Source organism: Aotus nancymaae, unplaced genomic scaffold (genome assembly GCF_030222135.1).
Source record: "Aotus nancymaae isolate 86718 unplaced genomic scaffold, 86718_ANA_hifiasm-v0.15.2.pri h1tg000040l, whole genome shotgun sequence".
Classification (NCBI taxonomy): Eukaryota; Metazoa; Chordata; class Mammalia; order Primates; family Aotidae; genus Aotus; species Aotus nancymaae.
In genome coordinates this window covers 30,744,678-30,760,325 of record NW_026988454.1, presented here as the reverse complement: position 1 = coordinate 30,760,325, position 15,648 = coordinate 30,744,678, and the positions used below count along the sequence as shown (strand labels likewise).

At 37.6% G+C, this 15,648-nt stretch overlaps 1 protein-coding gene across 2 annotated transcripts in view; it reads left to right on the top strand.

The window, feature by feature from the left end:
* Positions 1-15,648, top strand: part of PEX7 (peroxisomal biogenesis factor 7) — an 82,915-nt gene that overhangs the window by 21,556 nt on the left and 45,711 nt on the right. For both annotated transcript variants that reach the window (XR_010336608.1, XM_012474507.2), the window contains exons 6-8: positions 8,982-9,088; positions 12,331-12,444; positions 14,636-14,691. Coding sequence is in view for 1 of the 2 variants with exons in the window: in XM_012474507.2 (XP_012329930.1) it covers positions 8,982-9,088; positions 12,331-12,444; positions 14,636-14,691 (277 nt within the window). In the remaining variant the exon portion in view is untranslated. The remainder of the gene's footprint in view (positions 1-8,981; positions 9,089-12,330; positions 12,445-14,635; positions 14,692-15,648) is intronic.

Below are 15,648 nucleotides of genomic sequence, written 5' to 3'. Positions count from 1 at the left end.
TCAGAGGGGATTTGATGAAAATCAGGTACTGGACCTGTAAGCTCCAAAATATATTCTTTAAAAGCTTTCCTTGGGAAATGGATACAGTAAAGCTGTTTTCTGCTGATTTTTATGACTTGGGGAACTCATTGGAATATTGATTTATCAAACATTTGCTATTTTCCTGAAATAATCCTTTGTGATGATTTACAAATATTAGTCTACTTAGTACTTTTAAAAAGATTCAAAGTTCTTCCACTCTGCAAAAATATTGGAAGGAGTTTTGTTATAGTAAAAAGCCAAGGCAAGCTCCAGAATTCTCATTGTGCCTTAGCCATTTCAAACACAAGAGCATTTATTTACTGAGCTATGTACCATGCGTTTGTAAGCAAATGCAGTGCTTAGATCATCTTTGCTTCCCTTGTTTTCATACATTTCCTGTAACACTTGTGTATTCTTTTACATAGCTGAATGCTTTACAAAGCCAAACACTAAAATATTTTTGATTGTTATTACATTAGATACGGGAGTAATCATCTTATTTGAATTTTTAAAACATATCTGAGTTCATTTTGATTGTTGAGAAGGACATTGCCAGTGAGTCAATCAGATATTTATTGAATGTCCATCATTTACTGGGCACTGGAGATTCAGTGAGGAAAACAGATGGAGTTCCTGCCCTCCTAGAGCGTGTAGTCCAGTAGGAAAGCGGAATGCTAAGACAAAAACTAGAAGCAGCTAATGATAAAGACTGTGAAGTTCTTTGAAGGAGAAGTAATATAGCACAGTGGTCAGGAACAAGGATTCTGGAGCTGGACTGTCTCAGGTCAAGTTCTACTTTCCTGCTGTTATGAGACGTTCTTTGGTCATGCTGCTTAACCTCTGTCTCCTCATTCCTCATTTCTAAAATCAGGGTGATAATGGTATCTACATCATGAAGTTTTGAGGAGGATTAAGTGGCTAATGTACATAAAGGGCTTAGTTAGAACAGTGACTGGTAGAGTAAACGCTCTGTATTACCTTTTTTTTTTTTTTGAGACGGGGTCTGGCTCTGTTGCCCAGGTTGGAGTGCAGTGGTGCCATCTCAGCTCACTGAAATCTCTGCTTCCTGGGCTCAAACAATCCTCCCACCTCAGCCTACTAGCTGAGACCACAGGCACGCATCACCATGCCTGGCTAATTTCTGTAGTTTTGGTAGAGACAGGGTTTCACCGTGTTGCCCAGGCTGGTCTAGAACTCCTGGGCTCAAGCAGTCTTCCTGCCTCAGCCTCCCAAAGTGCTGGGATTACAGGTATCAGCCACTGCACCCGGTCTTAAGTGTTACTTCTTATTATTAACACGTGTGCCCAGAATTCTGTGGAAATGTATAAATGGATTCCTGAGCTTTTAAGGGTTACTTTTGAATAAGTAAGAGTTAGGAAATGAGAAGCAGGAGGCAAAAGTTGGAATGTGGAGAGAACAGAGCGTATTTGAGGACCATCAGAATGGCCTTTGCAGTGTATATGTGCTATAACAATGGACAGTTACTGCTTATCTGAGAACTAAAACTCTTAGAACAGAGCTCTAGAGTAACTTGCTGTAGGCAGACTCTGGAATGCATGGACTAGTAACATACTAGTCCAGTGATTCTAAAATCTAGCTAATCATCAGAACCATTGGGTGAGCTTAAAAAAACAGCAGCAGAATTCTGGGCTTCATCTTAGTCTTGCTGAATAAAAAGACAGAATACCTCTCTGAGGTATATTTTTAAATCCCAGCTGAATCTAGTGAGCAGCCCAATTTGGGAAGCACTGTACTAGTCTATGGAAGAGCTCTGTTTGAGATGCCAGCTTGACAGCTTAGTTCTATTTGAGGTAATGGGAATTGCGTGTCTGTTTTCGAAGGAATATACTCAACTCTTTTTTTTTTTTTTGAGAAACCTACAGAATGGTTTCAGTGCTGAATTCAGAGAAGTGGGTTCTTCAGTTTGAGAACTGCTTAGTTTTTTCTCAGTTTTGTTAGTGAGTTTATCTTTATTAATTCTCTTGCTTTGTCTTCTTGCTTACAGACAAGTGCATGTTATAAGTCATAACATAATCTCTGCATAAAGTAATCTCAACTGTAAAGTTTGTAGTATGGAACCCATAGTTGTAAAATACTTGTTTTTCATGGTGGAAGCTTATGTGATAGGCAGTCAGGATGTATTTTTATGTCTAATCCTGTTGCACACATACAGTTAAGTATATCTTTCAACTGATTACAACAATTTATATTTTAATATAAGATACAAGAACGTAGCATTTAGTTTACTCCAAGAATTTAGTCACCTTCAAGGTTGTATAGTTTTGCAATCTAGAGTCAAATTTGCTATCATTAGCTAAATTAAGACAGGCCAAAATGGGGGAAGTTTTAGAGAACTATTAATAGATCTAGATTTACCTTCCATAGCAGAGTTCCCTAAAGACACTGCATTTTGCCTAATTCATGGTAGTTGTGTTAGTACAGAATTCATATTTCTAAATTATATGAGATAGAAGGGAAGAATATTTGAGTTCTTTTTATGAAGAGGATTAATATGAAGTAAATTACCTTTGGAATCATTTAAAACTAAATTATTGTTGTCACAGACTCCATCTAATTGTGTAAGTCATAACCATGCCTGAATATGTGGGATTCAGTAGTTAAAGCACACCTCATTCTATTGTAAGAAAAAGTTATATTACATCTGAGAGGCACAGAGCATTTTGGTTAAGTTATATTACATTGGCCCCAAAGTACCCTTTTGCTACTCAGTTCACTTCCCAGTTTTAGATTCTGTGTTTACACTCATTCTCCTTATGCAACTTCCTCTTACCTGCTGCAGTTTGAAATTGGACATAGTAACAGCCAGCACTTCCTCGTCCATATTGTACATTTAAATTCACTGGTTCTGGCTGGGCACAGTGGCTCATGCCTGTAATCCCAGCACTTTGGGAGGCCAAGGCAGGCAGATCACTTGAGGTTAGGCGTTCGAGACTAGCCTGACCAACATAGTGAAACTCTGTCTCTACTAAAAACTCGGAAACATTAGCTGGGCATGGTGGTGGGCACCTGTAATCCCAGCTACTGGGAGGCTGAGGCAGGAGAATCCTTTGAACCCGGGAGGCAGAGGTTGCAGTGAGCCAAGATCGCGCCACTGTACTCCAGTCTGGGCAACAGATCTTCTGTCTCAGTAAAAAAAAAAAAATAATAATAATAATAATCACTGGTTCTGTCAGTGGCAGGTCTGCAATTGATAAGAGAATCTGGCAATTCAGGTGAGTCTATGGCACCATCACAGGCCCCTGATAAATGTCTGCCTGTCAATGAAAGGCCAATTGTCTAGAAAATTCAATTTAAAAAACAACATAAATACAGATGTCCTGGCAGCTGAAAGAGTTGAATGAGTCATTGTACCATTTGGTCAGAAGACCTCTTTCCTACCTGGAAAACAAAATGGCGAGGACAAAGTGCCAAATGGTTACATCAGGAGTTGCCATCAAGGAAGTGGAATTCTCAGCTCCTGCCCAGCAGTCTTCACATTTTTGTGCCTGTTAAATTAACTGCAAGAGGGGACAGCTCAAGCCATGGCTCTTTTTTTTTTTTTTTTAATATTGCATGAAAATGGTGGTATGGAACAGAATTGTTGTGCCAGAGATGTAACCTTTGTTGTTGTGTTGTTTAATCTTCTATTGAAGCGTAATACACATATTGAACAGTACATAATCTTCGTATACAATTTAGCAAATTCTACAATGAACACATCCTTGTAACTGGCACCCAGATGAAGAAACAGAACATTCCCAGAGGGCCTCCTCCCATCCTTGTAGTCACTTCTCGCTACCTCCCATCCCAGGTGACCACATGGATTCATGTTACCTATTTTCATACCTTTGTGTCTGGTTTCTTTCGCAGCATTATCTCTTGTGAGATTCATTCATATTATTGCGACAATAACAGTTCTTAATCTCCTAGTCCGCTTTCACTGTAATGTTTTGGTACTTGTAAATTTTTTTATTTTTAGTTTTTGAGACAGAGTCTGGCTCTGTCACCCAGGCTGGAATGCAGCGGCACAATCTCAGCTCACTGCAGCCTCCACCTTCTAGGCTCAGGCAATCCTCCCACCTCAGCTTCCTGAGTAGCTGGGACTACAGGTGCATGCTACTAAGCCTGACTAATTTTTGTATTTTCTGTAGAGACAGGATTATGTGGTTGCCCAGGTGGGTCTGGAACTCCTGAACTCAAACGATCTGCCTTCCTTGACCTCCCAAAGTGCTAGGATTACAGGCATGAGCCACGATGCCTGGCCTCTTTTGGTACTTAAAATCAATTCACATACTCATATATTATTAGGGTAAACCCAAGCTTATTGATCTTGAGACAATGCTAGAGCTATAGCAGAGTTTATAGTTTCAACCTAGTATTAGATATAAATTCCTGAAAACTAGTATATATTATTTCGCCATTTTATATATTTTAATGGAAGCCTGGTGCTTAATCAAATGGTTTTCTTTGGAGCTAGCTTCAGGAGACTGAAGCCTCAGGAGAATACCCTTCACTCCCTTATCATAATGAGTAATTTCCTTTGCCTACAAGTGATAGAACTGGGACTATGTTAGAACTTTGCAAAATTTGTTAAAAAGCATATCCCAGAAAGGGAAGGGCTGCTTGAAAGGCCCCAGGTCACATTCTGTCTCTCATCTGGACTTTTCCCTACTTGTTCACCTGACTCTGCAGACTGGCTTTCTCCACACAGTAAGACATGTGGCCACCAAGTACCTCATGAATTTCTATATATATATATATATATATATAAATTTTTTTTTTGCGACAGAATCTGTCTCCATTGCCCAGGCTGGAGTGCAGCGGCATGATCTTAGCTCACTGCAACATCTACCTCTGGGGTTCAAGTAATTCTTGTACCCAAGCCTCCTGAGCAGCTGGGATTACAGGCAATTACCACCATGCCTGGCTAATTTATTTTTTTGTATTTTTAGTAGAGACAGAGTTGCCATGTTGGCCAGGCTGGTCTCAAATGCCTGGCCTCAAGTGATCCACCTGCTTTAGCCTCCCAAAGTGCTGGGATTACAGGCATGAGCCACTGCCCCTGGCCATATTTTTCTATTTTTGAGACAGGGTCTTGTTCTGTCACCTAGGCTGGAGTGCAGTATTGCAGTTATGGTGCACTGCAGCCTCGACCTCCTGGACTCAAGCAATACTCCCACCTCAACCTTTGGAGTAGCTGGGACTACAGGTGTGTGCCACCATGCCCAGTTAATTTTTAAATGTTTTGTAGAAACAGAGTCTCACTATGTTGCTCAGGCTGGTCTCAAACTCCTGGACTCAAGCAGTCCTCCTGCCTTAGCCCCTCAAAGTGCTGGGATTACAATGTAACCCACCATACCCAGCCTCCTGAATTTTGTAAGTTGTAAATGCTACCATAAGAGAAGGACAGACATTATTTTTTCAGTTACAGTTTAGAAAAATCCCAAGTACTTACCTTTGACCTTTTCAGCTGTAGTCAGAGCGGGGAATGAGGTACTGTGGTTGGCCTTGCCTGGATCTGCCTTTGGCCAGTCAATTGTGTTGAGGTGTAAGTCTTTATAGAATCACTTGGTGAGAAAAGGACATGTGCTGTTCCTAGAAAAGGGTATTGCTGGGCAGACCAAACATAGACATCCACATCACCCTGCACTATACACTGAAGGCTGGAGAAAGTCATGAGAGATCATTTCATCCAAGCTATTTGGCATTCTGGAAACAAATTTTACTGACTGGGGGCTAGACCACAGACAGTGATTATAATGAGGGCCCTTGGAGTTACTTGAAACTCTAACCTGTACCAATCCTGAACAATTTCCTTTTGGTACTTTCAAACTCATCATTCCTTTTTCACAATGAGATATGTTGTCACCAGTGGTCCTGAATTTTATAATTTGTAAATTTTGCCATAGAAGAAGGACTGACATTATTTTTCAGTTGAAGTTCAGAAAAATCCCAAATACCCACCTTTGACCTGTCAGCTGTGGTCAGAGCAAGGAATGAGGTACTGTGGACGGTGGTACCATCCTTAGCTAGGTCCAAAAATGTTCATTACTCTTATGTATCAAAGTGATTTTCAACCTTTTTTTTAAAACATAACGAGATAGTATTTTTAAATCAAAAAAGGAGAAAAATCCTACATACAAAGGAGTAGTCCATATTTGTGGATCCATTAAAATGTAGTAAAAGTATTACCAAAATGCAGACTAAAGGGCTGTGGACCAATTCATGACTGTTGTGGCCTCTGGGCAGGGAGGATGGGAAGTGGTATTTAAAATATAATAGAGATTTTTCTCCAGTTTATAGAAAAAGTAACATAGGGCTGGGCACAGTGGCTCACGCCTGTAATCCCAGCACTATGGAGGCCGAGGCGGGTGGATTGCTTGAGCTCAGGAGCTGGAGACCAGCCTGGCCAATATGGCAAAACCCCGTCTCTACCAAAAATAGAAAAACTAGTTGGGCATGGTGATATGCGCCTGTATTCCCAGCTACTCCGGAGGCTGAGGTGGGACGATTGCTTGAGTCTGGGAGGCAGAGGTTGCAGTGAGCTGAGATCGCACCACTGCACTCCATCCTGGAAATTAAAAGAATTGAAATAATTCCACCAGAATCAGCCAGCATTGATTGTTTGGCATTTGTCCTCCAGCAACACAAGGAGGCAGCAGCATAGTGTAGTTGTAAAGTTGTAACATGCTGGGGACCCAGACTGCCTGGGTTCTGGTTCCAGGTCCTGCTTCTATTGCTTACTATCCTGGGTGAGTTATTTCATCTCTATCTGCTGCAGTTTCCTCATTTGTATAGTACTATACAGTTACTTTTTATATATATCCAAATTTCTACTTTATATTGTTGTGGCGTTTTTAGAAAAAAAATATATAAAATGCTTAGAATAGTATGTGGCACATTGGAGGCACTTAATAAATATTAGCTATTATTTATGTTATTATTAGGGGACAGAAATAACTTCTAATCATGGGTATTTTTTCTCATTTAAAAAAAAACACTGAGTGGTTACTGCTTATCTGGCACCATATTCACGCTACTACCTTGTCTCATTTCAGCCTTCCAAGGCAGTTATTTTATTGTAGGTAGGAAACGGAAGATCAGCAAAGTAACTCCATTAAGCATCAGTGATCACTGAACAATTGAGCTGGATTAGAACCAAGCTCCAGAACTCCAAAGGCCCTGTTCTTAATCTCGGCATTTCATTACTGCCAACACATTTCTAATCTTTCTTAAGCAACTTCCAAAGAAGCCAGAAAAAAATTGCCTAGGATAGCTAAATTTAGCTTAACAATATATGATTTAGAATTAGAAATATAGGAAAATATATGTAGATAAGTAAAAGATGCTTTAAAACTTTAGCGTTTTTATATACCATATTTGGCAGTGTCTGCTATGTGTTAGAGACCATGCCAGGTGCTTTACAGAAACTTGAATAAATTCTTAGCGCTGCATGTTAGGCATTCTGTGTCTCTTTTAGAAATGAGGAATCAGTCTCAGAGATATTACGTATCCTATGCAGGGTCCTATGACTACAAAATGGGATTCAAGACCCCACCTGCTATCATGCCAGAAACTATGTGTTTCATTACATGGAACTGGTTTTCTCCTATCATCAGTTGTTTATATTTTACTTTTGAGGTAGGTATATGTATTCTGGATTTTATTCATCCTGTCATCCTTTGTTTCCTTATAGTTTAGAAAAATTGGAGTCAAACAACATATAAAATATTTAATCGGGGTGACCGTGCAGTTAAGTAATGCAGACTATTTTTGTAATAATGCAAAGTGTAATCTTTAAATGTTTTTAGCTTGTTGGCCAGGCACGGTAGCTCACACCTGTAATCCCAGCACTTTGGGAGGCCAAGGTGGGAGGATCACGTGAAGTCAGGAATTTGAGACCAGCCTGGCCAACAATGGTGAAATCCCATCTCTTTCTCTCTCTCTTTATTTTTTGAGATGGAATTTTGCTCTTGTTGCCTGGGTTGGAGTGCAGTGGCACCATCTTGGCTCACTGCAACCTCCACCTCCCAGATTCAAGTGATTCTTCTGCCTCAGCCTTCTAAGTAACTGGGATTACAGGTGGCCACCATCAGGCCTGGCTAATTGTATTTTTAGTAGAGGCGGGGTTTCATCATGTTGTCCAGGCTGGTCTCAAACTCCTGACCTCAGGTGATCTGCCCACCTTGGCCTCCCAAAGTGCAAGCATTACAGGCATGAGCCATTGTACCCAGCTGAAACCCATCTCTACTAAAAATACAAAAATTAGCTGGGCAAGGTGGCATGCATCTGTAATCCCAGCTACTTGGGGGAGGTGCTGAGGCACAAGAATTGCTTGAACCCAGGAGGTAGAGGTTACAATGAGCCGATATCACCCCACTGTACTCCAGCCTGAGCAGTAGAGCAAGACTGTCTCAAAAAATAAAATAAAATAAATAAATAAATGTTTTTAGCTTTTTTTTTTTTTTTTTTTGGTAGAAAAATACACCTATAGCTTGCCCACTAAAATACAGTGTACTTGAAAAATGAAAAGTAAAAATTCTACACTTTGGCTTGGAAGACTTTGTCTGCCTTTAGCAGTAAAACTGTTACTCTGTTGTTGGTTTCTAGTACAATACACTGATACGGAGTGATCACTTATTTCCTAACAGGAGAATTTTCAGGGCCTTTCCTCCCTTAAAGAAAAATATACCAAGTGTGGTGTGTGTTTAGTCAATATTGTGTTTATCTCTGTGAGACTCAATTTTCCTCCTTAAAGCATTATCATGGTGCAACATTACTTTTGTATTCCTTCATTTGAATAGTTCTTATACATTATTATGGTTTAAAAAATAAGTCTAAAGGTGCCAATATCCTAACAGTGAAAGCAGTGTATTTTTACTTGACTTATCGTTATTAATACGTCACTGCACATTCAAGTGGTGTGACGGGAAATGATCAAGTCTTTCTTTTTTTACCAGGTGATCAGACTCTGAGAATATGGGATGTGAAAGCAGCAGGAGTAAGAATCGTGATTCCAGCACATCAGGCAGAAATCTTGAGTTGTGACTGGTGTAAATACAATGAGGTATAGTATATGGCTCTGTCCTGAGCTTCTGTCCTTCCTAATGTTAAAATGTTCTAAATTTTGTTTATCTTTGTTTATGTGGACTTTGGTGGTGTTCCTGGACCATTAAGTTAAATTCTGTCCCTTTCCTTTCTAATTAATGATTGTGACTGACCTGCATTAGCATTAATTGGATTTAAGTGCTCATAAAACAGGCAAAATAAGAAACAGAAATTCTCAAAGTTCAACAGTGCAGCCTTACTTGTTTGTTTTGGGAAACTGCCTTACCAATTTATGTAATTTTTTTCTTTATTGCTCTTAACCCTGCAATTTTATATCATCTTTTGCTTTTATATCTTTTTCACCTTGCTAGTTGGGCTGTTGAGCTATTTGTAACTTGATTTTTAATTTGACAGTCCATCAGTTTTTAAATTTTTCTGTTTCATCTTCCTTTTTAAGCATAACCAATTTTCATGCCTCTGTAAGATAAGTGTCCATGTGCAACTTTTTTAAAGCTTCAGTTAACCACATGAGCATATGAATTAGAGATAGCAATGGATTAAATATGTGTTAATGTACTGTAGTTATGCACTGCATAACAACGTTTCAGCCAGTGACAGATTGCATATATGACAGGGCCCATAGGATTATAATGGAGCTGAAAAATTCCTATTGCCCACAAAGACCTTCCAGCAGGACAAGATGTGGAGGTAGAAGACAGTGATATTGATAATCCTGACTCAGTGTAGTCCTAAATTAATGTGTGTGTGTCTTAGTTTTTAACAAATGAGTTGAAAAAGTTAAAAACAATTTAAAAATAGAAAAAAGCTTATAAGGATATAAAGAAAGAAAATATTTTTGTATAGCTGTACAATGTATTTGTGTTTTAAGTTTTGTTATTATAAAGAGTCAAAAAGTTAAAAAAAATTAGAAAGTTTAACAAAGCAAAAAAGTTACAGTAAGCTAAGGTTAATTATTATTGAAGAAAGGAAATTGGCTGGGCACGGTGGCTCACGCCTGTAATCCCAGCACTTTAGAAGGCCTAGGTGGGTAGATCACGAGATCAAGAGATTAAGACCATCTTGGCCGATATGGTGAAACCCCGTCTCTACTAAAAATACAAAAAATAGCTGGGCTTGATGGTGCATGCCTGTAGTCTTAGCTAGTTGGGAGGCTGAGGCAGGAGAATTGCTTGAACCCAGGAGGCAGAGATTACAGTGAGCCGAGATCGTGCCACTGCACTCCAGCCTGGTGACAGAGCAAGATTCCATCTCAAAAAAAAAAAAGAAAATTCAAAAAATAAATTTAGTGTACAGTAGTGTTCTAGGCCTTCACATTCATTCACCACTGACTCACTAACTCACCCAGAGTAATTTCCAGTTTTGTAAGCTCCATTCATGGTAAGGGCCCTACTACCATTTTTATCTTCCATACTGTATTTTTACTGTACCTTTTCTATGTTTGGATACAGAACAGTAGCCTACAATATTCAGTACAGTAACATGCTGTATAGGCTTGTAGCCTAGGAGTAATAGGCTGTACCATCTAGCCTAGCTGTTGTAGTAGGCTGTACCATTTAGGTTTGTGTAAGTACACTCTGTGATGTTCACGCAAAGATGAAATTACCTAATGCCACATTTCTTAAAGCATATCCCCATCATTAAGTGATGCATGACTGTATTTATGTCCCTGAAGTGGTCTGTTGACTGTGACAAATAGGTAAAATGTACACTTTGCTTTTTTCCCAGTTTTAAATGAATTAAAGTTAAAAGCAGTATATTGGCAGAGTTCTTTAAATAAAAATAAGTAAAATAAGTTAAAAGAAAATATAGTACGTATGAAATGATGGTACTCAATCAAAACATTTCAATGCTTATGACTACAGATTCAGACTCATAAATGAATTTTTCATATTGGAAAATTAATTATGGCCCATATTTTAGATGTTTGGGAATTCTAAAGAAAGATGCTGATAGACATTTGAGAGTGGTTTATAAAAATTATTTTCTAATCACTGAAACTTTTTCAAATTAGCTTACACTAAAGCCTAACATATTCAGACAGTGTTAGGTTGGTGCAAAAGTAATTGCAGTTTTTGCCATTGAAAGTAATGGCAATAACTTAAATACATTGCACCAACTTAATACATTGCTGTTCTGGGTTATGTGGGGTGGACTGAGTGTAGACCCAGCATTTGGCCTGTTCAGCCAGGACCTCTGGGTTCACTTGGGGTTCTAGATAGCAGAATTTGTAAAGCTGGGCTAGATAAACTCACCACTATTTGATTACATTCTTGGATATGATTAGATATTGTATTAAGACTTGGTCTAAGAGAGTTGGAAACAATGATTAATTTCGATTTAGAGAACATGGAAAAATTTAATTCATAGCCCATGCTTTTTCAGATGCCCCTAAATGAACAGACCTCTTGCCTTTTAATGCCTGGAAAAACCTCAGACTATGTTGAAATTTTTGTTTGTTTGTTTTTCAGAGCCGGGGTCTCACTGTGTTGCCCAGGCTGGTCTCAAACTCCTGAGCTCAAGTGATCTACCGGTGTCGCCCTCCCAAAGTGCTGGGATTATAAGAGTGAACCACTGCACCAGGCCTTGAAAACCTTTTTTAATTTTTAATTTTATTTTTTTTAGAGATAGGATATTGCTCTGTCATCCAGGCTGAAGTACAGTGGGGCGATCATAGCACACTGTAGCTTTGAACTCTTGGGCTCACACAATCCTCCTGCCTCACTCAGCCTCTCAAGTAGCTAAAACTACAGGTGTGTGCTACCACGCCTGGCTAATTTTTAAATTTTTTGCATAGACAGGGTCTTGCTTTATTGCCCATGCTGGTCTCAAATTCCTGGCCTCAAGTGATCCTCCCACCTTTGCCTCCCAAGGTGCTGGGATTCCAGCAAAAACCTTTTGAAGAGAAAGCTGGGTTCATTTGTCAGATAGAATTTTCAATCCCTTAGGTACCTACTGCCACTGCTAAAGGTGAATTAGAAAATCCACAGTGCTATTTGGAGCTATGCCTTTTTCAGTTGTGTGTAGTGTTCCATCGTGTCCTTAAAGCATATTGAGTTCTTTTTCTCACAGGTCATATTAATTTTTTGCTCTTAATGTTGATACTCGTTATACAGCTTCTCAAAAATGACTCCTGGGTTCATATTAAATAATTATCAGAAAGTAGATGTTGTTTCTGATAGGAAAGCCTGCATACTGCTCTGCAAAGATGTCACGGTTTATTTTTCTCTAAATTGTTTTTAGAATTTGCTGGTGACAGGGGCAGTTGACTGTAGTTTGAGAGGCTGGGACTTAAGGAATGTACGGCAACCAGTGTTTGAACTTCTTGGTCATACCTATGCTATTAGGAGGGTGAAAGTAAGTTTTCATCTTTTATTTTATATGTAGAATAAATTTATATAAATATAATCAGTGAAGCATATATTAAAAAGTGTTCTGGGTTTAGGGATTGAAGTTACTAATTCTTTTTTATATGTATTTTTGTTACCCAATTAATGAATATTAAAAGCTAAAATTAGGTAAAAATACTTGAATAATTATTGAATGAATTTGAGCAATGTAGACATTCAATATTTAAGGTTAAATAAAAATCTTTTTCTCATTCTTTCAACCCTATTCTGTTATTTCCTTTAATATTTTTTTTTTAACTAAAGTAATTCACTTTTAGTATTATGTTCTCTGTAAGTTTCTAATTAGTGGGAGTCTCTTTATTGAAACAGGTATAAATACTTCCTTTTTATTAATACTTTCTTTTTCCTAACATGATAACATACATGACTATTCACAAATGTTTGGGATATAGAAGATTTTTACTCTGTGAACAGCAGAGAATGAGGTAAATTTTTAATGATGGTCCCAATACATTTCTCTGGGTATAAGATGACTTAGGTTAGTTTCCTGGCTTTTGTTTAGGCAGTTTCTGCTAAATGACAGTGGAAAGCATTTTATTAAGTGATATCTCCCAATTTCATTCTTTGTTTTTTACATTAAGGGTAAAAAAGTACCTTACTGATTTTAAAAAATAAGATAATTATATATTATTATCCCTACTATTTTAAAAATTCTATTCTTTTTTTCTTTTTTTTTTTTTGAGACGGAGTCTTACCCTATCGCCCAGGCTGGAGTACAGTGGCACAATCTTGGCTCATTACAATCTCTGCCTCCTGGGTTCAGGCGATTCTCCTACCTCAGCCTCCTGAGTAGCTGGCACTATAGGTGTGTGTCACCATACCTGGCTAATTTTTTTGTATTTTTAGCAGAGACAGGGTTTCACAGTGTTGGCCAGGCTGGTCTCAAACTCCTGACCTCAAGTGATCTGCCTGCCGTGGCTTCCCAAAGTGCTGGGATTATAGGCTGAGTCACCATGTCTGGCCAACAATTCTAAATTTTTAGTTATATTAATATTTTAAGTTTCACTGACTGCAGTGCAACATAGGAAACACAGTGCTCTGTGCAAATTTAACAAAAATTTGTTTTATGTGGACAAGTTTTAGCAGTTTAAAAATATTCTCTGTATTTCAGAATGATTCTTAGAATGAAATAAGGTAATGTAGTGAAAGTACTTAAGTGCTAGTCAAATGTAGTTATATATATGTATTTAACTGTTAAAGTGCTGGTAAGACAAACACTGAAGAAATGTAATTGCAAAGGTCAACTTATTAAGTATGTTTTTATTTAGAAGACATTACTTGTCTTTAAATTTGCTTTTTATCCTTTATATCATTTTTCATTAGCTATAATATACAAATAACATAAAAATACCTTAAAGCTGTTTTTATTTTAAATGTTTATTTTGATAGCTTTAATTATAGCAATCATAATATATATTTGTAAAATTGGTAAATGATGTAATTATATATTTGTACTATTATATATCCCTTATATTTATAAGAATCCTTTTTGTTTGTTTGCTTTTTTTTTTTTGAGCTGAAGTCTCTCTCTGTCACCCAGGCTGGAGTGCGGTGGCGCGATCTCAGCTCATTGCAACCTCCGCCTCCTGGGTTCAAGCAATTCACCTGCCTCAACTTCCCAAATAGGTGGCATTACAGGTGTGCGCCACCACGCCTGGCTAATTTTTGTATTTTTATTAGAGACAGGGTTTCACTATGTTGGCCAGGCTCAGGTCACAAATCCCTGACCTCAGGTGATATGCCCTTCTCAGCCTCCCAAAGTGCTGGGATTACAGGTGTAAGCCACCTCATCCAGCTTGTAAGAATCATTTTTGGATAGTCCATATGAAATTGTATTCAATTTTTCTAGAATAGCAACACTCTGGGAATATTCTAAATAAGTTCTAAAAGACTTTAGGGATAATTTTCTTTGGAGAATATGAAAATATTTTTCCTGAAGATGGATACTTAAAAGGCCAGAAGATTTTTGCCGCAAATTAAAGCATGTATGTTTTGGAAAAGCATAATTTTAAGTAACAGCTCTGATTAAACTTAAATGTATTGTGATGTTTATGGAATGATCATAGAAAGCAGTGTTATAATTACAGCTGACTTCAAAAAGGTTTTTTTTTGGTTTCTTTTTTTTTTTTTTTTTTTAGTTTTCCCCATTTCATGCTTCTGTGCTGGCCTCTTGCTCGTATGATTTTACTGTAAGGTACGGTGACTTTTAATACGTTTCATTGTGAAATACCAGGTAACATTTGCATCTTTGCAACTTTTATAAAATATGATTACTCTTACTAACATGAAAATAATCTGAGATGGGCATATTTAAATATTTACTAGGATTAATATTATATTTTTCCTGTTTTCATGATCCAGTCACATATATGAGTAAATTTTTTTCTCTTCAAATATTAGCCTGGCTATTATGTGTAAAAGCTTTTTTTCTAATAGATGGTAACACTTTCCTAAACCATAGCTTGCATAGCCAATATCTTGTAAATTTAGATTTAGAAATTGGGAAATTTCATTTTTTCAGGTCTAATTATATGAGTCTTAAGGCTAAGATTGCTTAGATGAAAAAACAATGAACATGAGTTTGTTTGTGAATGTAGATATATGAATGTATATGTGTATATATGTGCATGGATATCTAGATATGAGTGTGTGGGGGTGTGTGTCCCTATTTATACTTTCAGTTACAGTTCTACACCACACAGGATTCATTTCTCCTTTCCAAATTTATAATTCTTGACTTCCATTTCATTCACAGTGTATTTTCTTACGTGTTAAATGCTGTAATGCTTAAAAAGTAGTTTAAGAATTGCAAAGCCATACCTTTGAAAAAAAGAATCTTATTAATTAGAGCTCAGCACTTGCTTAGAGTTTTTTGTCTTTAGTTCAGACTGTATTCAGAAGTTACTTAGGTTAATTCTCCTCTTCTCTGTTAGAGTGTGGTTATGTTATTCATTTGAAACATAGTTTGATTCCTTTGTTTCTGTTCGTATTCAGTTTTAGGGTTTTCCTCCAATCCTTGTTGATTTTGTCTAGGCAAAACATTGACCTGGTTTCAAAAATCAAGATGTACATAAAAGTATTTTCAGAAAGGTGTCATTTCCTTCTACTTCCTCAGCCTTTCTGTTTTATTCTGCTCCATACTCTGTAAGTA